A 25,446-nucleotide genomic window follows, 5' to 3' on the forward strand; every position below is an offset into this window, starting at 1 on the left:
TGGGAGGCTGAGGCAGTTGGATCACCTGAGCTCAGGAGTTCGAGACCAGTTCTGAGCAAGAGCAAGACTCCATCTCTACTAAAAATAGAAAAAGTAGCTGGGTTTTGCGGAGGGCGCCTATAGTTCTAGCTATTTGGGAGGCTGAGGCAAGAGGATCACTTGAGCCCAAGAGTTTGAGGGTGCTGTGAGCTATAACATCACAGCACTCTACCCAGGGTGACAGAGTGAGACTGTCTCAAAAAAAAAAAAAAAAAGTGGCCATTTGTTGTCCCAGCTACTTGGGAGGTTGAAGCCTGAGGATCACTTGTGCCCAGGAGTATGAGGTTGCTGTGAGCTTTGATTTTTCCCACTGCACTCTAGCCTGGGTCACAGAGTGTTCAACACCTTATCTCTTAAAACAGACAACTCCATCTCTTCCTGAAAACAACAACAACAAAAAAGAACTTCAGGCACAAATTCTCTAAATATTCCAAGAAAAAATAATTCCAGTCTTAAACAAGTACTTGCATAGAAAAGAATAAAAGAAAAAAAAACTCTGTAGCTCATTTTAATTGGTTAGTCTAACCTTGATTCCAAAACCAGAAAAGAATATGAGACAGAAAAATTATATGCTATCTCGCTTATGATTATAAATACCCAAATCTTAAACAAAATATTAGCAAACCAAATCCAACATGATTTCAATATTGGCTTAACACTAGAAAATCTATTTAAACCAACAAGAAAAGATTAAGAAACAAAATAATATAGTCTTCTCAATGGGTACAGGAAAAGCGTTCAATAAAAATTTAACAATCTGGGCAGCACCTGTGGCTCAAAGGAGTAGGGCACCGGCCCCATATGCCAGAGGTGGTGGGTTCAAAACCAGCCCCGGCCAGAAACTGCAAAAAAAAAAAAAAAAAAAATTCAACAATTCATAATTAAAAAACAAAACTCCTAGTAAACTAGAAACATAAGATTTTCATAATATAAAAGAGCGAATAGTTAAAAAAACACAAACAAAACATATATTTAAGAATGCAATGTTGAAATCTTTACCCTTAAAGATAACAATTGTGACCACTTCTTAACACTGTACTGAAAGTCCTAGTCAATACAGTAAATAATGAGAAAAAATTGCAAAGAAGAAACTATGTTGTTATTCCTCACAGGTTCCATGATTGTGTATATAAAAAGAATATAAAGATGTGTTATTAATTTTTTGAGACAGAGACAATCTGCTGCCCAGGCTAGAGGGTTGTGCCACCAGCCTAGCTCACAGCAACCTCAGAGTCCTGGGTTCGAGCAATCTTCCTGCCTCAGCCGCCTGAGTAGCTGGGATAACACACCTGCTACTGCACCTGCCTACTTTTTCTAGTTTTAGTAGAGAGTCTCAGGCTGGCCTCAGCCTCCCAGAGTGTTAGGATTTGAACTCATGAACCACCACCTAAGCCTCTCTCTCTCTCTTTTTTTTTTTTAAAGAGACAGAGTCTCACTTTGTCATTCAGGCTAGAGTGAGTACAGGGGTACCATCATAGCTCACTGCAACCTTGAACTCTTGTGTTGAAGCAATCCTCTTTAGCTTCCCAAGTAGCTGGGAATATGGGTACATGCCACCATAAAGCTAAGTTTAAAGAAAAAAAAATTTTTTTTTTTTTTGCAGTTTTTGGCTGAGGCCAGGTTTGAACTTGCCACCTCCGGTATATACAGCTGGCACTCTACTCCTTGAGCCACAGGCGCCACCCAGTTTAAAATTTTTTTTTGTAGAGATGTTGCAAAGGCTGGTCTTGAACTCCTGGGCTGCCCACAAGTGATCCTCCCACCTTAGCCTACCAATATGCTGGGATTACAGGTGTGATGCATTGTGCTCAGCTAGTTAAACAATACTTCTGGAGGCTTGGCATCTGTGGCTCAAGCGGCTATGGTGCCAGCCACATACACCTGAGCTGGCAGGTTCGAATCCAGCCTGGGCCTGCCAAACAATGACGGCTGCAACCAAAAAATAGCTGGGCGTTGTGCTGGGCACCTGCAGTCCCAGCTACTTGGGAGGCAGAGGCAGGAGACTCGCTTGAGCCCAGAGTTGGAGGTTGCTGTGAGCTGTGATGCCACAGCACTCTACCCAGGCTGACAGCTTGAGGCTCTGTCTTAAAAAAAAAAAAAAAAAATACTTCTGGAAATAAAAATCATTGTACAAAAATAAATTCTATTTCCAAATAAAAACAATCAATAGTTAGGAAACATATTTTGTAAAAATATGTCATTAATAAAAATCAAGGACCAATAATAAATCCACAAAAGATACAGCAGGGCTCTTTGATGGAAATTGTAAAAGATTATGTATTCACAGACATTGAAAGCAGCCTAAACAATGGGAAATCCATTGTGTCAAAAATTAAGAGATTCAATAGCATACGAATATCAATTTTCCCCCAAAATCATCTATAATTCAATACAATCTCAACCAAATCCCAGTGGGTTCTTTGGTTTTTGTTTGCCTAAATTTCTTTCAGTGAAACTTTGCAAGCTGATTTATAAATTTGTGTAGAATACAAAGGGCCAAGAATTAGCCAAGAAAATGTTTAAAAATGTATAAGGACTTTCTCTATGTAATAGATCATATAAATGCAATACTTTTTAGCAGTAGGAAAATACTCTTTTAAAAAATGATGCTGAGGCTTGGCGCCTGTGGCTCAAGTGGCTAAGGCGCCAGCCACGTACACCAGAGCTGGTGGGTTTGAATCCAGCCCAGGCCTGCCAAACAGCAGTGACAACTGCAACCAAAAATAGGCGGGCATTGTGGCGGGCGCCTGTGGTCTCAGCTACTTGGGAGGCTGAGTCAAGAGAGAATCGCTTAAGCCCAGGAGTTGGAGGTTGCTGTGAGCTGTGATGCCACAGCATTTTACCCAATGGGACAGCGTGAGGCTCTGTCTCAAAAAAAAAAAAATGATGCTAAGACAAATTGCTATAATATACAAAATAAAAAAATGAATTTATTAACTTGGACTCCTAAATTACACCATACATAAAAAAAGTCAATTCCAGGTAGATTTTAAGATCAAATGTAAAAAGAACAAGAAAGCATTTAAAATATGACATAGCAGAATGCCTTCAAAATATTGAAATAGGAAAAAATTTCTTAAGCATGATATAGAAAACACTAAGTGTAGAAAAAAAGATTGAGGAATTTAAGTATTTTAAAAATGAGGCATTCTAGGGCGGCGCCTGTGGCTCAAGGAGTAGGGTGCCGGTCCCATATGTCGGAGATGGCAGATTCAAACCTAGCCCGGGCCAAAAACCAAAAAAAAAAAAAAATGAGGCATTCTAATTACCAAGTTCATCATTAAATGTGTAAAACAGCAAGCCACAGAGAATAACCGAACCACTTACAACTGACAATGGACTTGATCTAGAACATATAAAGTCCTAAAGATCATGAAGCAAAGGCAGCCAGCCAGATGTAAAATGGGCAAAAATCTCTATATACACTTCAAAAGAGAAAATCCAAATGATCAACATACATATGAAAAACTGCACACCCTCATAAACCATCAGGGAAATGAAAGCTAAAATGAGATAAAACTTTAAGTGACCAGACTGGCAAATATTTAAATATCTCACAATTCTAAGTATTGCTGAACATGCGAAGGAAGGGGAACTCTCATATTGTGGGAGAATTAAGTGAAAATTAAAACAAACTCTTTGGAAAGCAGCTGGCCATTATGTGGATGCACACACTGTGACCCAACAAATTCTACTTCTTGAAAATATCCTAAACAAAATATCCTACATAAAAATGCATACCTTGGGCGGCGCCTGTGGCTCAAAGGAGTAGGGCGCTGGCCCCATATGCCGGAGGTGGTGGGTTCAAACCCAGCCCCGGCCAAAAACTGCAAAAAAAAAAAAAAAGTGCATACCTGCACATAACACACATATGCAGGAGACCCCACGGGATGGCTGTTATTAATAAAGATGAGAAACTACTCACACATCTATCAACAGAAGGGATAAACTGATCTGCAGTCCGATAATGGTGTATCACACACAAATGAAAATCAGTGAATTGAAGCTATAGTTCACAGAATGAATCAATACTAAAAACATAATGTAAAACTAAACTAGTATTTAGTGACACAAACTTTGATGGTAACACTATCTACAAAATTAAGCCACTGCTTCATTAGTGAAGACACTGAGGAGTCAGCTGTGGCTGGGAAAGCATGGTCTGGATTTCTGGAGGGCAGCCCATGTTCTGTTTTTTGTCCTGAGTGGTAATTACAAAGGTGTTTATTTTCAAAAGTTTCGAAAACTTTTTCATTTATGTTTCCTGTACTTTTTCACACGTAGTGTATCTGACAAAAGAGAAGTTTTAAAACATTAAAAGGTCAATAAAATTGAGGAGAGGGAGAGGAGGAATTGAGGGCAGATTGGTAACTTCAAGGGAATTTGCAATGTTGGACCTAAACTGGGCAGTGAGTATACTGCTGTTTCTCTTATTATTATACATTGTACATGTACTTTATTATATATTCTTGTAGATGTATGTACATCACCAAAAGTACAAGTAATAAAAAAATTGAACTAAAATTTATCAAAATTAAAACTTCTCTACTGCAGATGACATCATCGAAAAAGTAGAAAAGTCTGGTGTGCAGTGGCTCCCACTGAACGGCCCCCAGCACTCTGGGGTTGAACTCAGGAGTTCAAGACCAGTCTGAGCAAGAGTGAGACCCCAGCTCTACTAAAAATAGAAAAACTAGCTGGGTGTCACAGCAAGTGCCTTAGACCCAGCTACTCAGGAGGCTGAGGCAGGAGGTTCTCTTAAGCCCAGGAGGTTGAGGTTACAGTGGGCTACAGTGACACCACTACACTCCACCCAGGGCAATAGAGCAAGATTGCCTCCAAAAATATAAATAAAAGATAATCCACAGAAAGGGAGAAAACACCTGTAAATCCATATCTGATAAGGGATTTATATCCAGAATATATAAAAAACTTTGTCTTCTTTTTTTTGAAACAGAGTCTTATTCTGCTGCCCTGGGTAGAGCGCTGGAGCGTCCTCACAGCTCACAGCAACCTCCAACTCTTGGGCTCAAGTGATCCTCTTGCTGCACCATCTCAAGCAGCTGGGACTATAGGCACCCCCCATAACACCCAGCTAGTTTTTCTATTTGTAGTAGAGATAGGTCTCACTCTTGCTCAGGCTGGTCTTGAACACCTGAGTTCAAGCAATCCACCCGCCTTGGCCTCCCAGACAGCCAATGCACCTGGCCTATACAAAACTTTTTCAATTCAATAAAAAACACCATTTTAACATGGCAAAAGATTTTAATAGAATTTTTTCCAAAGAAGATATACAAAAAAATGTGCGAATAAGCACATGAAAAGATGTTCAACATCCTCAGATCCTTAGGAAAATACTAATCAAAATCATAGTGAGATACCACTTCATATATACAAAAAAGACAGATTTTTGATTAGCCACATTTAGGCACAAGTGTTGGTAAGGATTTAGAGAAGAGAAACTTATTCATTGCTGGTCGAATGAGAAATGGCGCAGCCATGTTGAAGAGAAGAGTTTAGAGATTTCTCAAAATGCTAAAGGCAGAGACCCAATACGATCCAGCAAATCCTAAGAGAAGAAGACATTCGTGCACTCACAGACTCACACACCGAGTTCACAGCAGCATCACTCCTGACAGCAAGACGTGGGAACCACCCAACTGCTCATCAAGGGACAAATGGATAAACAAATTCTGATACCTCGACACGGGGGAGTACTGTTATTATTTGGCAATAAAAAAGGAAAGAAGTATTGGTAGATGTGAACCTCAAAAACACCAGGCGTCGTGAAGAAGCCAGACATAAGACCCCACAGTGCAACATTCCATGTAAGATGAGGTGTCCAGAATATGGACACCTGTCCAGATAGAAAGCAGATTAGCCCACTGTCACAAAGATTTTTTTTCAGGGTGACAGAAATGTTCTAAAATTACCTTGAAGTGATGGCTCCACAACTCTGTAAACACTAAAAGTCATGAAACTATACATTTGATACAGGCAAATTTTTATAGGTAAATAACATCTTTTTAAAAAATTTTACAGTAGTCTGTTATTTTTAATACCTATTATGTTATAAAATAGTGCATTTTCCATAAATAATTACTGCATTTTTCTGAAACAAAGTCACTTAAAACTTTTAGAACTTGATCTTGCTCTATCGGCAGAGTGGTCCCTCCCTGTATCCAAGTCCGTCCTTCTTCAGGACAGGAGAAGTACGTTAACTTTTGACAACACGAAAAGATTTAACATTAACTTTGTGAAAACATGAAAAGATGCCTTCACAGAGAAAAATATTTCTCAATTGCTAAGTGACCCAGACTATTTTTTAGGGCTGACAAAAATTAAAATGAATTTAAAAATAAAGAATATGAGCTCTATGCAGTGAGGCGATTTTCATAATTCCAAATGACAGAAAACAGTTTTATCCCACAAACCTTCAAATAGTTTTTGAAGCAGTTTGGTACATGATAGGTAATATTTTGAGAACTTTAATGTTTTCATAAAGTAAAACTCAAAGTACTTTTGCATCAGCTAACACAATAATATCAGTTATTTAAGGGCACATTCTTGTAAATATTTGGCTTTCCAGAATAAATTTCTGTAGGAGGATTGTTTTTACCGTTGATGTGAGGAGGAAACTGCCAGGCCTTGTTAGTTGAGGGACTGATGTTCCTGCAATTGCCATGGCAACGGTTTGGCTTATCATGTTTCCACTGTCACTTTCATAATCATCCGTGGCTACACAAATTGGCCTCCCACGTTGATTGTGAGTTTCTGGAGAAATACAACCCCGCAAAATAAATAACAAAACTGTTTAGCTCCAACTAATAGTTACTGAACGTGTGGTTCCTTTTCCTAGTCTCTGTTATTCTTTAACAGAAAAATGTGTAACATATAATATTTATCATTAGATTAACTTCTTTTAGATATTTTAAATACTTTAAATAATAATTCATTCTTATGGTAATAATCCATAGTTTTAGAAAACTTTAACTGATTAATAAAAGATACAATAACGTAAATATTTCTGTCTTCAAGTAAGGAAATCCATTTTAGTGATCAAAATACCAGGAATATATTTCCATTTTAGTGATAAAAATACGGGGTATGTAATGGATTTCCTTACTTGAAGGCAGAAATATTTAAGCACTTGTATCTTTTATTATATGTATTATTATATATACACACACACACTATATTCAATGAACAGTCCCTAAAGGCGAAAAGTTAGTAGTTTCATCTTTGTAGCATCAGCATGTGTCGAAGTTCTTTTGTGTGTATGTGTGTGTAAGACATTTATATTCTACATTTACTAAGTTTCACACGTACCCGTGTAAGATGCACCGTAGGTGTGATCCCACCAATCACCCTCCCTCCGCCCAATCTTCCCCCTTCCGTCCCTCTCCCCCTTCCCCATATTCTTAGGTTATAACTGGGTTATAGTTTTCATATGAAAGCCAGAAATTAGTTTCATAGTAGGGCTGAGTACATTGGATACTTTTTCTTCCATTATTGAGATACTTTACTAAGAAGAATATGTTCCAGCTCCATCCATGTAAACATGAAAGAGGTAAAGTCTCCATCTTTCTTTAAGGCCATCTGTCAAAGTTCTTAATGCATTTTAGGCACTCAGGAAATGTTTTATTGAACTGGAAGTACTTTGATAATTGCTAACTTAAATTCTTGCCCTAAAGAAATAATGTTGAAACTTGAATTAAATTAAACCTTTAATGAAATTCTTAATTTAAGTAAATTTTGATTTAAGTAAATTCTATATATGGAAAGTAAAATCAATAAAACATTGTAAGTTCTAGTTTTGAAAGAAACAACATTAACTTCAACTTGTTAACCCAGTTTTGGCAATAAATAATTCTTGATGTTAATATTTAGGGGAATATTACTTTCAATTGTACCCACGAATGAAGCTGAAACTGAGGGTGGTAGACATCTGTCAAGTTTTCTTGCATTTTCTTTTCAGATGCACAGCACATATTTACACCAACTAACCTGTTTCCCAAAAGGTAGATAAGAATCGCCATGAAATTGTTATCTTTAAATTCATGCTAGAACTTCTTACAGGAAACTTGTGTTAAATTCTCTCACATAGTCAAACGCTTTTCAGAAATATGGTTCAATATTTACAGTTTATTTTTATCAGTGTACATTTGCTTGTTTTCCTAAACGAGACCTTTATCCTTGAGGTGGTTTCTAACACTGCTGAACTCTGAGCTCCCCCCTGAAGTCCGTCCTGAACGCTCAGTACCTGTGAAGTCGTGCAGCTGCGGTACCGTCTCCATGATGACACCAATCAGAGGCAGATACAGCGTGGCCACCCGGGCCTTTATCTGGGGGTCAGAGTACCGCGGGTCTGAGTCGTGACTGGACAGTAAATTGTGTACCATATTGATGACTTTCCTATGCAAGCCAAACAGTCTATTTAAAAAGAAGAAGAAAAGGTCACAGAGGCTAGTTAATATCTTTAAAACAAACAGTCAGCCATGGTACTGACTAAATTTCGTTTAATTTCTTAACTTTGCCATATGCTTGAATGTATTCCTATAAAACATTTCTCATTTTAAAAAGGTAAATTTTAAGTAGCTATAAATTTTATCTTCTCAAATCAGATCTTTTGCATTTACCAAAAATAAATTATTTCCTTTGTTTAAAAGAAATTCCTTTATCCAATGGATTATGTAGTCACAGGCTGGGGTTGCCTTTGACATCTCTATTCAAACTAAACTATCTTGCTTATTAAACCTCATTTGGACCTTGTGACTTTCCTAGACTCCCCATCCCCACCCCTAATTTCAACCTTGCTAATATGTGAGCAAGGCTCCCTCTCACCCTGATGTTTTTTGTCTCTCTCCTTACTTAGATTGAAGGCAGTTTGACTATGCAAACCATTCTAATTAAAAATTCATCCACTCCACCTTCAACGGGCTGTGGGCACTGCACCCACCAGCCTTTTCCTGTCTCATTCTCTCTACTGAAGCCTCTAACCTTCCCATGTCCAGGAAGAGGTAACCCGCAGCTTCTCTCAGGAAGGAAAGGCCGTTCTGAACTTGCTCTGGCTGTCTCCTAACTCATCTCCATCTTTGTTTATACCTACCAAGCCTTCTTTCCTCTCTGTCTCAGAAAAAAGTTGTATTTGGTCCTTGAAAGTAATTTCTCCATAGGTTCAATGAACCCTATCTTTCTTTACTAGCTTCACTGTCTCCCCTCATTAAGCTTTTTCTTCAAATATGCCTTTCCTAGGTTGAAAATATATCTTCACTTTAAAGGCTGTGTGAGTAAGGTGGCACCTGTAGCTCAGTAGGTAGGGTGCTGACCCCATATACCAAGGGTGGCGGGTTCAAATCTGGCCCCGGCCAAACTGCAACAACAACAACAACAAAAAAAAAATAGCCAGGAGTTATGTAGGGCACCTGTAGTCCCAGCTGCTTGGGAGGCTGAGGCAAGAGAATTACCTAAGCCCAAGAGCTAGAGGTTGCTGTGAGCTGTGATGCCACAGTACTCTACAGAGGGCAATAGAGTTAGACTCTAATCTCTTAAAAAAAAAAAAGCTGATTAAAAAACAGGTGGTCTTAGTCTATAGCCCTGGCTCTTATCCAGCATTTGACATAGCTGTATATGAAATCTAGACTTTCTTTTTTCTCCCTTCTACATTTTTATTCAGAAAATATACTTTCATAGATGCTTTAAGACACGTGAAGGCAAAGAGCTCAAAGAGCCCCGCTGTCAGGTGACAGAGCCCAATGCGCTTGGTGCCCTGCCAGCAAGGTGCTGTCACTGAGCCTCTTCCAGCCGCTGGCCCAGCTGGGAGCAGAGGACCTGCCTGCATCTCCCTGCTGTCAACAGCCACAGAAGTGTGGCCACATGCACAGCTGGCGCCCCGAGAAAGTCAGATACGGCCCCGTGGCTGGCTCCTCCCTCCTCTGCTGGGCAGCTTCCTGCTCCAGTCCCATGGCCCTGAGGTCCCAATATAGTTTCCCTTGCAGGGACTGGGAAAACAAAACAAAGAACGCAGAGTTTTAAATGTGCTGAGACCCTCATCTGATGGACACACGTGGGCCTCACCCTAGCGCCAGGCGGCTCCGTCCTCCTCCGTGCCGCTGCCCAGTGAATCTCTCCGGTAGCCCCTTTCTTCCTCAGACGCCCTCAGCATTATTCCCAAGGCTCAGGTTCTGATCATTTGCTTTTAACGTTCTCTCCTTTGACTTCTTGTATCAGTACTAAGATTTTAAATCTGAGAGGCGTTCCTTACCTCAGCAGCTGCTACACACAGACTTCACCTTACCTACACTCCACCCAGGCACTGGCAGGACCCTGCCATACTCGACAATAGTCAACCATATGGGCCGATTGCAGGAAGGACATATTCTGCCACTCAAGGAATCATTCTTGATTACTTAGCAAACAGATGCAATATAAAGACCAACATTTCTCTCAAGGATGTAAGATAAACAAACGCTGCATATCTATAGACCTCTAGAAGTGAAATTTAGGAATGAGATGTGAGTTTCTCACAATCTTTCATTCATTCAATTAACATATAGCTCCCAAATGTCCACTTTGGATCAGACATATATTAGGTACTGGAGAGCCTAATCTATAAGGCTATGAAGACATAATGGTTTGAATTTTACTATTAAGTGCTATCTAAAACACACATACACACAGAGAAGAGTGTTAAACAAGGTAGTGACATGATCTGATTCCCATTTTTAGAAGACCTTACAAGTTGCTGTGTAGGAAGAGGCTTCGGGGAGGCAGAAAAGGGAGCATAATCAGGGCAGCAGTAGTGGGGATGGGAAAAGTGGCTGAACTTGAGGCATACTTTGGAGGTAGTACTGTGAAAGAAGTTCAGCAAAACCTGCACAAACATTGGTAAAGTTGATTACATCGAAGTTTTTAGCGTATCTTTTGAAGCTACTAGGTATTATTGGTCTCTCTAGGTTTTTAAATAAATAGTGAAACTTGAATTACCAAAAACTATGTTAATTTTTAGAATTCCTTAGTAGAGACTAGTGATGCGTTAGCTTCTGGGAACAAACTTGTATAGGTTCCTAATTGAATTATCCAAAATGGAAGCATTTAAACACTTTTGGATTCACACCAGTCTTTTTTTTTTTTTTTTTTTTTTGTAGAGACAGAGTCTCACTTTATGGCCCTCAGTAGAGTGCCGTGGCCTCACACAGCTCACAGCAGCCTCCAACTCCTGGGCTTAAGCGATTCTCTTGCCTTAGCCTCCCAAGTAGCTGGGACCATAGGCGCCCGCCACAACGCCCAGCTATTTTTTGGTTGCAGTTCAGCCGGGGCCGAGTTTGAACCCACCACCCTCGGTATATGGGGCCGGCGCCTTACCAACTGAGCCACAGGCGCCGCCCGATTCACACCAGTCTTTTGTGTTTGCTTTTTAAAATAAAATGCTTGTATTTGTATTCTCCATATTACAGAGTAATTATCTACATGATGTCTACAGGTCCTGTGGTTTTTCACCTAAAAGCAGAATCTCATTCAGTACATTTAATTTTATAAGAGTCGGGAAGCCAAATCTTGAATGGGCTGTGTCAGGCGCAAAGTCTGGAATGTGTGTATTCACAGTGGTGTACGTTTTGTGCCTTGAGTCACTTTGAAAAGTGTCGCAGAAAACTTGGACAGTCCTCATTTGTCTTCACAAGAATTTTGGATGTATTTATGAAGACGATTCTGTATCCCAGTAGATCTCTTTGGGCATGGACTAATTTGTATCTCTTCATACTTGATATTCTGCACGATCTGTATATAGTACCTTAGGCTTAGAGGTGTGACCTTAAACTTTAACTTTTTTTTTAAAAACCAGGAGGTCAATAAAATTTAAACTGCTTAACAACTAAAAAAGGAAAAAAAAAAAAAGAAGAAGCTCAACAAAGAGTAGGAAAAGAATGAGAAATAATTAACCTTAGGAATAAAACCTAAGGTTATAAACTTATATAGTACTATTCGAAGCTATTTTTCAAATGACTGAGCTAAAGCACTTATTTTAAGAAGTTAGTCTATTAGAGAATTTCTTTTCAGAGTGTTTTAATTTCTGCCCAAACAATGAACTCATTTTTTTCTCCAAATGACATCATACTCATTTGTCAAATGGCAAAATATGAAAGTGGTGGCAAGGAGGAGTGGGAGGCCCAGAGTCTCAGCCGTTCGTGTCCCTCCCCATACTCTAAAGCACATACATACATCTCTACTGCGTGGAAACCCAGCAGGCACCTCTTTAAAACCCTAGAGTTCTACAAAACACACATGAATAGCTACTTCCTAAAAATATATTCAACCACAGAAAGCTGCTTTTATTTTTATTTATTTATTTTTGAGAAAGAGCTTCAAGCTGTTGCCCTAGGTAGAGTGTATCACAGCTCATAGCAACCTCCAATTCCTGGGCTTAAGCGATTCTCTTGCCTCAGCCTCTCAAGTAGCTGGAACCACAGGCATCCGCCGCAAAGCCTGGCTATTTTTTGGTTGTAGTTGTCATTGTTGTTTGGTGGGTCCAGGCTGGATTTGAACCAGCCAGTTCTGGTGTATGTGGCTAGCACCCTGAGGGGGCTGAGCCCGAAAGTTGCTTTTAATTTTAAAAAGCACGTCTTTCATTTATAGATTTGGCCTTTCATATTCACAGATGGTAGTTTATTTATATAACTGTTATTAACCCTGGAAAAAGCAACCCTGAGTGTTGACTGTATCCCAGACCTACTACTGGCCTTCATTTTCATTCATTCAACAAATACACCAGAGGATCCTTGTAAATAACTGTTTAAAGGTATTTCTTTTCTTTTTCTGGAGCACTTACATAAGGTTAAATTGCATTATAACTTACATTAGGTCCTATTAGGAGGTCCTATTAGAAGAAATTTAAAAAAATGAGTTGCCCAAATGAGTTATGGTAATACAAAATTTTTTTTTTTTTTTTGAGACATAGTCTCACTACATTGCCCTCAGTAGAGTACCATGGCATAATAGCTCACAGCAACCTCAAGCTCTTGGGCTTAAGTAATTCTCTTGCCTCAGCCTCCCAAGTATTTAGGACTATAGGTACCCACCACAACACCTGGCTACTATTTTTTTGTTGCAGTTGTCATTGTTGTTTGGCTGGCCCCAGCCAGTTCAAATCCACCAGCCTCAGTGCATATGGCCGGCACCGTAACCACTGTGCTACAAGCGCCAAGCCAATAATACAGATTTTTGAAAATAACTTTTAAGATGAATATAGTCCATAAAGGATGCTAGACCACAACACAGCAAGCTGTTTCTATAAATTCAAATCATCAGACAACATATTTTTCTTTTCTTACTATCAATTTCCAAAAATCCTCTGATAACTTTACAAATTTTTAAAACCTAAAGATACTTGCTTATAGGACAATTTTTGACATAAAATGCTAAGTAATGTAATTGCAAATGACATATTTTCCTTAAGAATCAAGTAAAAGACTATTTTTCTTAACTGAAAAACACCAACTGTAAACCAACAAGAGTCCATCTCTTTAGATGCAGAATTTATTACACAATATTAACAAAAAAGAATGCTACCAAATAAACTGTGATATTCTACCAACTTTAAGATAGATTTCAAATTTAGAGATAAAAATATGAAAAAAGTCCTAAAATTGATGAAATACAGAAATAATATGGATATGGAACTTAATGAATAGTAAAAAAAGTGAAAGAATATTCTTTCGATTCCTAGGGAGTGTTAAGTAGAATAATTGTGTCCCACTGTTACAAATCAAATTGCTATTCTGTAAGACAAAAACCGGTCTACTCACCCTTCAGCGTCAGGGTCTAAAATGATGGCCAACTCTGTTAACACAAGTCCAGCCAGATAATGCTGTTGGCGGAAAGGCACAGACAATTCGAACATATTTGCAATCTTTTGGTCTTGTACATTTGTGGAAAATCCAGAACTCTGTTGGGAAGTGAGTTAGAACAGAACTGTGACCACTGAGCAACAGAACGCCCCCCAGACCATCACAAGTGAGCTGTGAGCACTATCTGATGGCAAGACAAAGTTCACAGATGGTGGTTCACTCATATTACTGTTATTAACCCTGGAAAAAGCAACTGCTCACACGGTTGGTAAAGAAAACTATAATGAAATTACTTCATTGATTTGACTACTTTATTGCTGAAATAAATTAATAACTAATGAAACTGTTAATTATTTTATTTTTACTTCAGATTAATGTATGGGTATAAATGATTAAGTTACATGGTTTGCGTTTGTTAGGTAAAGTCCAAGTTGTAGTTGAGCCCTTCACCCAGGAGGTGTGCCGTGTACCCCTGTCAGGTGAGAGCTTACCAATCCCCTCCCTTCTCCCCTGACTCCCTTCCTACATCCCTCTCCTCCTCTACTTGAATTTGTGTTTTTCTCTTGTGGGGCATGTACTTGTTCATCTACTAGTTTTCAAATTAGTATTGAGTACATTGGATGCTTGCTTTTCCATTCTTGTGATTCTTTGCCTAGAAGGATGTTCTCCAAATCAATCTAGGTAAATACAAAAGACGTAAAGTCTCTGTCTGTCTTTATGGCTGAATAGTATTCCATGGCAGACATATACCACAGTTTGTTGATCCATACATGAGTTGATGGCCCCTTGGGTTGTTTTCACATCTTGGCTATTGTGAATTGAGTTACAATAAACATTCTAGGGTAAATGTCCTTATGGTAAAATGATTTTTTTTCTTCTGGGTAATGGGATTGTGAGAGCAAATGGAAGGTCTATTTTTAGCTCTTTGAGGATTCTCTATACTTCTTTCCAAAAGGACTGTATTAGTTTGCAATCTCTTTAATTAGTTTTAATTTCCTTTTTCCTAAGTTGAAATATTTCCATATCTTTTCTCCTTATTCTCTTAGCCACTTAATGCTTCAATACCATCCTCTGAAGGAAAAAAAAAAGGCAACTAAATGCAAATGATATAGTATGCACTCACCCCAGAGCATAAGAAAGATATCCAGTCAAGGCTATTGTTATCCAGAGAAAGTCTATACATCAGCAACATTTTCAGAGAACATACTATCTCTGGAAAAATTACTATCATTTTGTCATCTAATGAGTTCAAAATGGTTTAATACTGCAAAATGGCCCACCCCAAAATATCTTCCACATTCATGAATGTCCATGTGGGGTTTCTTAGAAGAACAACAATAGATTTCAGAATATTCCTATGGAGAAATCATCTTCCTAATAAGTATATAAAATTTTTCCTCAATGCCTCTCCTTAAAAGAGTGACATCTCTATTCTATCTAAGAATCAGAAAATGGGGCAGTGCCTGTGGCTCAAGGAGTAGGGTGCCAACCCCATATACTGGAGGTGGTGGGTTCAAACCCAGCCCCAGCCAAAAAAAAAAAAAAAAAAAAATCTGAAAATGACTTAATTAGATGAGAGAGTGGACAGTAAGGTAAGGGAAGAAATTCTGTGAGGATTTCCTGGCTGAGTGAGATGTAAACAACTGTGTCCACGATTTTTGGCCACCTCTTTGGCAGAGGATTGGGAAAGAAAGAAAAAGACCAGCATCATCCACTGTAGGAAGGGTGTGCCAGCCAGTCAGAAAAGCCTGCGGCAACAGGCTGATCCAGAAGATATTTTTGCAAAGATAAAATGAAAAGTTGTGGGTACTCTCTGGGGTTTTCTAGTTTTCTTTTATCAAGCATATGAGATTAATCTAGCCTAGGAAATCCTATACAGGAATTAAATGTTATTGTTTTTAAATGTCCGTGTTTGTTCGCGTGTGAAATGGTTTAATGCAGTGCTGACGGGTGTAGAACACAACATTTGGCAGTGAGCCTTCCCGAGGAGCTGAGTGTGGACCACAGGGCATCAGCAAAAGAGGGATTACGTATTTCAAAAACAGAACTGAGAGCTTCATGTCAATTCTGACTTTCAACATTAAGAGCTTAAGGAATAGCCCGATTGCCTGAGAAATAATAAAGCAGAAAGAGTGTGTCACTGGAGGAAGGAAAAGCCAATATAAAAAGTACATAATCTCCATCTCAATCTATATGAGAGGATGTATTAATGGCTGAAGTAATATTTTTTGTCTTTAGAGAAACTATTATATTGCCTGTTGAAGTCAAGTGCTACCCACTGAAAAACCCAGAAATAGTCACTTAGTCTCCTTTGGGGCTTCTGGATACAAAAGAGGGAGGCAGGGCCTGGCTCTGCCTGCACGGCCGCCGATCGCAGTTTCTGGTCACCCAGGGCTCATCTCCCTTCCTTTCACAGGTACTGATCGCCAATGAACATCTTGCATCTGACACTGGTTTTTAGTGTCTGCTTTAAGAGACCTCAATTTGTGAAAACACTTACATAAGTGAATTTATTAGGTGAATTCACTCATACGGACATAAATCTGTTAAAGCAAAACAACACAATAGTTAAGAACTTGGATTCTAGAATAAAGTCTGGGTTCAAAGCCTGGCTCTGCCACTTCTCACTCAGTGATGTTTGTTTCTGTTTTTTCATCTGTAAAATGGGTATATATTTATAATAGAACTTACCTCCTAGAGTCATTTTAAGGAGCTATTCCTCAATAAGTATTAGGTACAAATATGAATGTTCAGACATTGTGCATACCTGAGAAGTTGCCGAAGAAACTGAAGGTGATGGAGAGGCAGGTGGCGTGAGTAAGCTACAGGGCAAGTTCAGTGTGACGTAATGCTCGTGGCTGCAGATGATTCGTAGAAAATCCAGCCTCAAGGACACCAGGACACTTGGATTTGGTAATGAATAAAGCTTTGACGACACCTTGTAAGTATTGCATAAATTAAGAGAACATCAGTTGAATACGGCACTTCTCTAATACCAGAATTATAGATTAAAGAATTAAAGATTAATACTCAATGAACAACATTGGTTTTTGTGGTTTAAATAACAGTTTGAATCAGCTTTTTTCAGACTTACTGCTAAAATTAAAAATTTATAACTCTTAAGGTTTACTGTATAAATTAATTTGACTAACCCAAAAGCCACAGTCTTATATTTCCAATATAATAGTAATATTTCTGCTTTTTAAAAATTTACTTTATAAGAAGGTAGGCCACCAAAATTGTTACTCCTTAAAAGTAAACTATTCATACTTTATTTTTCGCACTTTGTCATTACCTGTATTTGTAATTATCTGTCTCGTTTCCTAGTTATATCATAAGCTACTTAACAGCTTTAGTATTTTGAGGATTTATCCCAATGTTTAGCAAATATAGAGGATCAGTAACAAGTTTTGGTAGCAACTGTACATAATGTTTTGGGAGGGTGTAAAACTAACACATATAAATGTTGCAAATATTAAGTGTGCCAATGCCCAGGCATAGTCTTAACTCTTGAGAATATGAAAAGAAATAAACGTTCAATAGAACAGATCTCTAAATATTAGACTACCAAATAGAATCATTGACCACCAGTTCCCCAACTAATCTGTGGACCAGCCAGGCAGCACTTGACAAGCACTGTGTGCTCCTCACCCGACCCCCAGAACTCAACCTCCTCAGTAACTCTGAGACCCAGGGATCTATATAATTTTCAACCTCCTTAAAAGGAATAACACAAAATGAGCTATTTGTGGAAAAGTTCCAGGATGCTTTAAGTAAAGGCAAGATAATGGATGACATCTGGGACTTGGGTAAACATCTTTCCGTAATTCCAAACTCTACCATGTTCAGGGTTGCATCAGGAGGACACAGCAAAATGTGCTGCTTTGAAAATTCACTCAAGATCACCTAGTTCAGTCAGCTGTTCATTCCATGTAAATAAATTCACTCAAGATCACCTAGTTCAGTCAGCTGCTCATTCAGCGTAAATAAATTCACTGAAGATCACCTAGTTCAGTCAGCTGCTCATTCAGTGTAAATAAATTCACTCAAGATCACCTAGTTCAGTCAGCTGCTCATTCAGCGTAAATAAATTCACTCAAGATCACCTAGTTCAGTCAGCTGTTCATTCCATGTAAATAAATTCACTCAAGATCACCTAGTTCAGTCAGCTGCTCATTCAGCGTAAATAAATTCACTGAAGATCACCTAGTTCAGTCAGCTGCTCATTCAGCGTAAATAAATTCACTGAAGATCACCTAGTTCAGTCAGCTGCTCATTCAGCGTAAATAAATTCACTCAAGATCACCTAGTTCAGTCAGCTGCTCATTCAGCGTAAATAAATTCACTCAAGATCACCTAGTTCAGTCAGCTGCTCATTCAGCGTAAATAAATTCACTGAAGATCACCTAGTTCAGTCAGCTGCTCATTCAGCGTAAATAAATTCACTCAAGATCACCTAGTTCAGTCAGCTGCTCATTCAGTGTAATTAAATTCACTGAAGATCACCTAGTTCAGTCAGCTGCTCATTCAGCGTAAATAAATTCACTTAAGATCACCTAGTTCAGTCAGCTGCTCATTCAGCGTAAATAAATTCACTCAAGATCACCTAGTTCAGTCAGCTGCTCATTCAGCGTAAATAAATTCACTGAAGATCACCTAGTTCAGTCAGCTGCTCATTCAGCGTAAATAAATTCACTCAAGATCACCTAGTTCAGTCAGCTGCTCATTCAGTGTAAATAAATTCACTCAAGATCACCTAGTCAGTCAGCTGCTCATTCAGCGTAAATAAATTCACTGAAGATCACCTAGTTCAGTCAGCTGCTCATTCAGCGTAAATAAATTCACTGAAGATCACCTAGTTCAGTCAGCTGCTCATTCAGTGTAAATAAATTCACCGAAGATCACCTAGTTCAGTCAGCTGTTCAGTGTAAATAAATTCACTTAAGATCACTAGTTCAGTCAGCTGCTCCTTCAGTGTAAATAAATTCACTCAAGATCACCTAGTTCAGTCAGCTGCTCCTTCAGTGTAAATAAATTCACTCAAGATCACCTAGTTCAGTCGTTCCTTCAGTGTAAATAAATTCACTCAAGATCACCTAGTTCAGTCAGCTGCTCCTTCAGTGTAAATAAATTCACTCAAGATCACCTAGTTCAGTCAGCTGTTCAGTGTAAATAAATTCACTCAAGATCACCTAGTTCAGTCAGCTGCTCATTCAGTGTAAATAAATTCACCGAAGATCACCTAGTTCAGTCAGCTGCTCATTCAGCGTAAATAAATTCACTCAAGATCACCTAGTTCAGTCAGCTGCTCCTTCAGTGTAAATAAATTCACTCAAGATCACCTAGTTCAGTCGTTCCTTCAGTGTAAATAAATTCACTCAAGATCAGCTAGTTCAGTCAGCTGCTCCTTCAGTGTAAATAAATTCACTCAAGATCACCTAGTTCAGTCAGCTGTTCAGTGTAAATAAATTCACTCAAGATCACCTAGTTCAGTCAGCTGCTCATTCAGTGTAAATAAATTCACCGAAGATCACCTAGTTCAGTCAGCTGCTCATTCAGCGTAAATAAATTCACTCAAGATCACCTAGTTCAGTCAGCTGCTCCTTCAGTGTAAATAAATTCACTCAAGATCACCTAGTTCAGTCGTTCCTTCAGTGTAAATAAATTCACTCAAGATCACCTAGTTCAGTCAGCTGCTCCTTCAGTGTAAATAAATTCACTCAAGATCACCTAGTTCAGTCAGCTGTTCAGTGTAAATAAATTCACTCAAGATCACCTAGTTCAGTCAGCTGCTCATTCAGTGTAAATAAATTCACCGAAGATCACCTAGTTCAGTCAGCTGCTCCTTCAGTGTAATTAAATTCACTCAAGATCACCTAGTTCAGTCAGCTGCTCATTCAGTGTAAATAAATTCACCGAAGATCACCTAGTTCAGTCAGCTGCTCATTCAGTGTAAATAAATTCACTCAAGATCACCTACTAAATGCTACATTTTATGGATCTTGAGGCTGCTTTACATCAGTACTGACTTAATAGCTCCAGAACAGAAATTAAATAGTCATGAGTGGGCCAGTACGACTCAAGGAAAACTGGCTATACTGACATCAACTTGCCATTATCCTGGGTCTTGATACAAATGTAATTTATTTTTGCCTTGTTAATAAAAATGATACTTTATTCAACCTCTTGTTTTAACATCAATATATTAATGTGCTCCAGAAGGTATCTTAGCTTCATCTCTGAAAAGAGCTTACACAAAATATAAATTATTTGATTGCTAATTATTACTAATTATGTATTACCTGTTTATAGCAGGACTTTATTAGGGTAAAAACAAATCCTCTGTCCATAACAGACAACAGATCATTGAGAAAGAATGCAAGGCTTGTATTGAGTCTTTCAACCATTTCTGTGTCCTGGAAAACAGAATATAAAGCAAGAAAAAATAAAAGTAAGTACTTTTAATCCTAGCTTGAAAGAGAGGTAAGAGAAAGACAAAGTGATCATTACCTTCTGAAATCGTGAAACTATATCACTAGCGATTGTGCTGACAAGGGCGGCAATGTCATCCATGAAACGTTCTGGAAAACGACTTTTCCTCGGGGCATCAAGCTTATCATTAAAATATAAATGGTGGACCATGCTCTTTACCTGAAAAAAGATGTAAGCCATTAGTTTAATTTCTTATGGATATAATTAACAATTACAATGACTCAAAATACCTGGGCTATTTTTTTAAATATGATTTAATAGATTACTTTTTTCTTTTTTTTATTTTTTTGTGGGTTTTGGCCAGGGCTGGGTATGAACCTGATTTAATAGATTACTAAATACCTTTAGCTTCTCAAAATATTTCAGAAAAGTTTCCTACAATGTTTTGTATGTGCCAAGAAAATATCAACCACCGTACAGCTCAATCACTACTTCACCTTTAAGAAACTATCCTGGCTATTGATAAGGAAAAGATGCTGTGTATGTCAAAAGAAAAAAATTTCATCCTTTAAAAAAATTTTAATTAAATTTTTCCAAGACTCAATAATTTTGCCATTCCATATTCCCCCAAACTGTCAGCTTTAACGGGTCTTTGCTGTAGTGTCTTCAGCCTCTAGTACATAATGTCATATCGTGCGTATACAATAAATATTTGATGACTAAAAATTAATAACAAAAAGTTAAAAATTAACAGTGATTCAAGTTTACAACATGCTTTTACATGTACGTTCTTTATTATAACAATAATAAATGGCAATGGTAAAAAGAATTTTAGGCTTCCGTGGTGCCCGTGACTCAAAGGAGTAGGGCACTGGCCCCATATGCCAGAGGTGGCAGGTTCAATCCCAGCCTCGGCCAAAAACCGCAAAAAAAAAAAAAAAAAAGAATTTTAGGCTTTAGGGGAAATTGAAGCTAAGGTTCTATGCTTAGTATATAGTCAGTCAAGTTTTAGTATATAGTGAATTGCAGTTTTTTGATGACTTTACATTGAAGAAATCTGGAAAAAAACATATATATGACTATAAAAACATAAGTGAAAGTTACAATTTTTATCTTACAATAAAAATACATGAATTACAAATTTAGTGTTTATTTTCTAAGGAAAAATGAGTTTTCTGTCACTTATATATATATGGTTTCTGATTAACTTTCTCAGTGGATTATTAATTCTCTGGAAGACATGTTTTCTTATCCCCAGTGTCAGCAACATTCCAGGCTGTGACTCATCCTATGAAACACTCTGGAAGCTCCTTTTGTTTCTTTCCTTTCTGCCTTTCTCTTTTTTTGCTATTGTTCTTTTGTTTCCCATTGTTTCTTCTTCTTTTTTTTTTTTTTTACCTACTTCTTTTTTGGAAGAAAAAGTTTCAGTGATTTCAGTTTCCTAGAGGCTGAAGAGAAAGGCACAGAGGAAGGTGCCGAGGGCTGGAAGCCTGGGTTTGCGTCACAGTGCTGCCACCTGCAAGCTGTGCCAACGAGGACAAGCTACTTACCTCTTTGTGCCAGGGTAATCCCGAGCCCACAGGCCAGTGCTACTGTGTCATACCCACCCGAGCGTAAGTTATATGCATACAAGCTCGAACAGTTAAGTTTGCAAACTCATCCTAGAAAAAGTAGTATCTGCCTTATTGCTAAATCTTATAAAGGTCATATATGAAGTCCTCCCCGTGGAAGCTGGGCACCAACGCCAGAGCCCGGTCTACCCTTCAGTGCACTTTTTTAGGATGAGTTTGCAAACGTAATGGTCTAACCTCATACAATGACAGCTCTGACGGCCATTCTAGAAAAAGAGCTCCAGAATTGCTTTCAAGGGTGGACTAGGTGCTGGTGTCAGTGCACAGCTCCCGAGGGCAGCACCTTGGCCGTGACCATGGTGCTGTTCAGCAATGAGGTGGAGCACTTTCTCCAGGATGAGAAACATAACTGTCAGCCTCAGATACACACAGGTATACATCCAGTTAACCCTTGACAAGGTGGGTTTGAATCGCATAGGTTCTCCTATACAGCAAGACCAACCTCTCCCCTCCCCACCGCCCAGCCTGTTCAACGTGAAGACAGTGAGAATAAAGACTGAGACGATCCACCCCCACCTAATGAAAAGTAAATATTTTTCTCTTCCTTATGATTTTCTTAATGACATTTTCTTTTTTCTAGATTATGGTAAGAACACAGTATATAATACATATTACATAAAAACATGTGTTAACTGATTGTGTTAACAGAAAGGCTTCTGGATCAGGAGTAGCTTATTAACAGTTAAGTCTGGGGGGGGTCAAAAGTAATATGTGAATTTTCAACTGTACGAGGGGTTGGCACCTCTAACTCCTGCATGTAGTATTAATCAAAATGTTAATTCATTTGTTTCTAACATCATGTACTGAATTCAGCAGGAAGTTCTGCTGGTTTTTTATTGGCTGTAACTGGCATTTTCCTAAGAGCTTTCTAGCTGTAATTATAGCAGTTGGTATCTATAAAGCTCTTTTTATCTTTGTTATAAAATTTACAATAATGCCATTATACATCTACATGTTCAGACTTGGAAAGAAAGTATCACAGGTTTCCTTTAAAAAGATAGCTAGCTTCTGCAATCATCCCTGAAAAAACAGTGAAGCTGAACCTCACACATCATAACCCCACCTCAACTGTGCCGAGTGTTCAGTGTTTAGAGACGTAACACGTACAATTTTGTCTTATAGGTACATGTGAAACCATGAGATGTACAACAGTGAAAGATTTCTAAGATAAAAAATGAGCTAACCCAAAATTGTTCCTTAGGGGAAGAAATGTTAAAGAACATGCTTAACTTGCTCACCATTAACTCAAAAAAGAACCAGGCTTGTTGCAACGCTGATTCCCGAACGCTGCCGCTGCAGACAACCCACTGCAAAGCCAGCTCCTCGTGGAAAAGCTACCCAGAAGTAAATCCAAAGTTATTAACAAAGTCAAATATGCTGATGACATAGACCAAATAATAATGCAAATACAAATGAAGATATAATGAGAATAAGCAAAATAAGGCATGTGAACCATTCAATGATGCAGTGGAGACATCCATTAACGAAACGACTATTTATGCATGTTAAGACAGTGGTATGTTGAACAGCCGAAAAAATTACATGTTATCTTGGAGTAAAATGTAATTTTAAAAGGACAGGTAAAAAAATAGCCTCCTAAATTGTACCTGCAAACAAAAACTAGACCAAAAACTCACAGTTGCATAAGAACTTGCTTGTGGCTTTAATACGTATTTTAACATATATAAATACACACATGAACTTTGCAGGTACAATTTAGGAAATACATTTAAAATTTTAAACTTTGCTATAAGCCATTAATTTTCAAGATTTTGGGTAGTCTTTAAAAAAATTGCAGAAAATTCCTGCCTTATAATGGATATACAAGGCATTTGCAAAGTAGTGTGTATTAATATGAAAAAGGACTAACAAAACTGTGCATAAGGCAAGCAAATCAACATGTCTTACTAAGAATTTTTCTAACTCATCTTCCTTTCCCTGGAGATTTAAAACACAAAACAGAAGCAGTTACAGAAATAGAATTAAGAGTTGATACATTTTTTTGGCACTAAAATTTGGTGATCAAATTTGAATTCACTAAATTCTAAAAACAGTCGATCCCAATGAAATAAACATTATCAGGATGTAAAAGAGCCTCCACTGGTTAGGTATGCCCCAAAAGGTGTCAGGAAAGCAATGCTTGCTCAGACTTTTAATATCGTCATCATTATTATTATTGAGACAGTCTTGCTCTGTCCTCAGCTACAGTGCACGGCTCACAGCAACCTCAAATTCCTGGGCTCAAGCAATCCCACTGCCTCAGCTTCCCAAGTAGCTGGGACGACAGGTGTCACCAAGCCTGGCTCATTTTTTTCTACTTTTAGTAGAGATGGGATCTCCTTCTTGCTCAGGCTGGTCTTGAACACTTCACCTAAAGCAATCCTCCCACCTTGACCTTACAGAATCCTAGGATTACAGGTGTGAGCTACTACACCTGGCCTCAGATGTATTTTTTTTTTTTTTTTGTAGAGACAGAGTCTCACTGTACCGCCCTCTGGTAGAGTGCCCTGGCGTCACACGGCTCACAGCAACCTCTTAACCCCTGGGCTTACGCGATTCTCTTGCCTCAGCCTCCCGAGCAGCTGGGACTACAGGCGCCCGCCACAACGCCCGGCTATTTTTTGGTTGCAGTTTGGCTGGGGCTGGGTCTGAACCCGCCACCCTCGGCATATGGGGCCGGCACCCCACTCACTGAGCCACAGGCGCCGCCCCTCAGATGTATTTTTAAACACAATGCAATTATTATGATATTTTATACTGGTTATGTAAAGGAATCTTGTATCTATTCAATTGTTGAAATTATTTCCCCCCCTCTGCATTGTCTTCATATGAATCTACCTTTTTAGTTGGTAAGCGTCCCGTTAATGTTTGTAAGAAACTTGACGTCTCTGTGTGCGAAGACATGCGATTACAACTCCGATCCACAGCCTACGGAGTGACATGAGTGAGTGACGAGACACCATTAACATCTGCAGAGATGGCTTTGAGCTCAAGGGTTACGGACAATTTTAAAATAGTTTTATTGTGGTTTCAAAAACCATCTGTTTTATCTCATTTTCACCATTTTAAGCTGCTTTAATGACAACGCATTAGAAGTATCAAAACTTCCAAGTGATTTTAGTCTTTAAAAAGATGAGTATTTTAATGATTTTATAACACATGTATTCTGAGTGCTGCAAAGAATGAAACTTAACTGTGTGATCTATACACATGCACATACCTGATAAAAATAAATAAAAAGGAAAAACGCACTTCTCAACTGGTCTCATATCAGAAAAGAAATCAAGAATTTTGTACTCATTGAGGAAAATAAAAAGTTTAGAATGGTTTCTTTCACCTTTTCACTAGTATCAAACATCACTGTTCAGGTCTGTCATCTACTATCTCAAATACAAATAATTTATAATATTAAATAGAGAATTAAAATTCTTCAAGAATAACATTTTCATCCAAAGCCAGCACACAGATGAGAAGTACATTTTGAGGGACCATGCAGCATT

The 25,446-nt window shown here is 38.4% G+C and overlaps 1 protein-coding gene across 9 annotated transcripts in view; it reads right to left on the minus strand.

The window, feature by feature from the left end:
* DOCK7 (dedicator of cytokinesis 7) overlaps positions 1-25,446 on the minus strand; it is a 243,075-nt gene that overhangs the window by 74,029 nt on the left and 143,600 nt on the right. For 7 of the 9 annotated variants that reach the window (XM_053575169.1, XM_053575171.1, XM_053575175.1 and 4 more), the window contains 8 exons: positions 24,785-24,874; positions 23,185-23,280; positions 20,394-20,534; positions 20,186-20,299; positions 16,651-16,821; positions 13,842-13,981; positions 8,303-8,472; positions 6,659-6,813 (listed from right to left, as the gene is read on the minus strand). In XM_053575169.1, the coding sequence (XP_053431144.1) occupies positions 6,659-6,813; positions 8,303-8,472; positions 13,842-13,981; positions 16,651-16,821; positions 20,186-20,299; positions 20,394-20,534; positions 23,185-23,280; positions 24,785-24,874 (1,077 nt within the window). The remainder of the gene's footprint in view (positions 1-6,658; positions 6,814-8,302; positions 8,473-13,841; positions 13,982-16,650; positions 16,822-20,185; positions 20,300-20,393; positions 20,535-23,184; positions 23,281-24,784; positions 24,875-25,446) is intronic. The other 2 variants (XM_053575177.1, XM_053575170.1) reach the window with 1 other exon arrangement.

The sequence above is a fragment of the Nycticebus coucang genome, chromosome 22 (genome assembly GCF_027406575.1).
Source record: "Nycticebus coucang isolate mNycCou1 chromosome 22, mNycCou1.pri, whole genome shotgun sequence".
Classification (NCBI taxonomy): domain Eukaryota; kingdom Metazoa; phylum Chordata; class Mammalia; order Primates; family Lorisidae; genus Nycticebus; species Nycticebus coucang.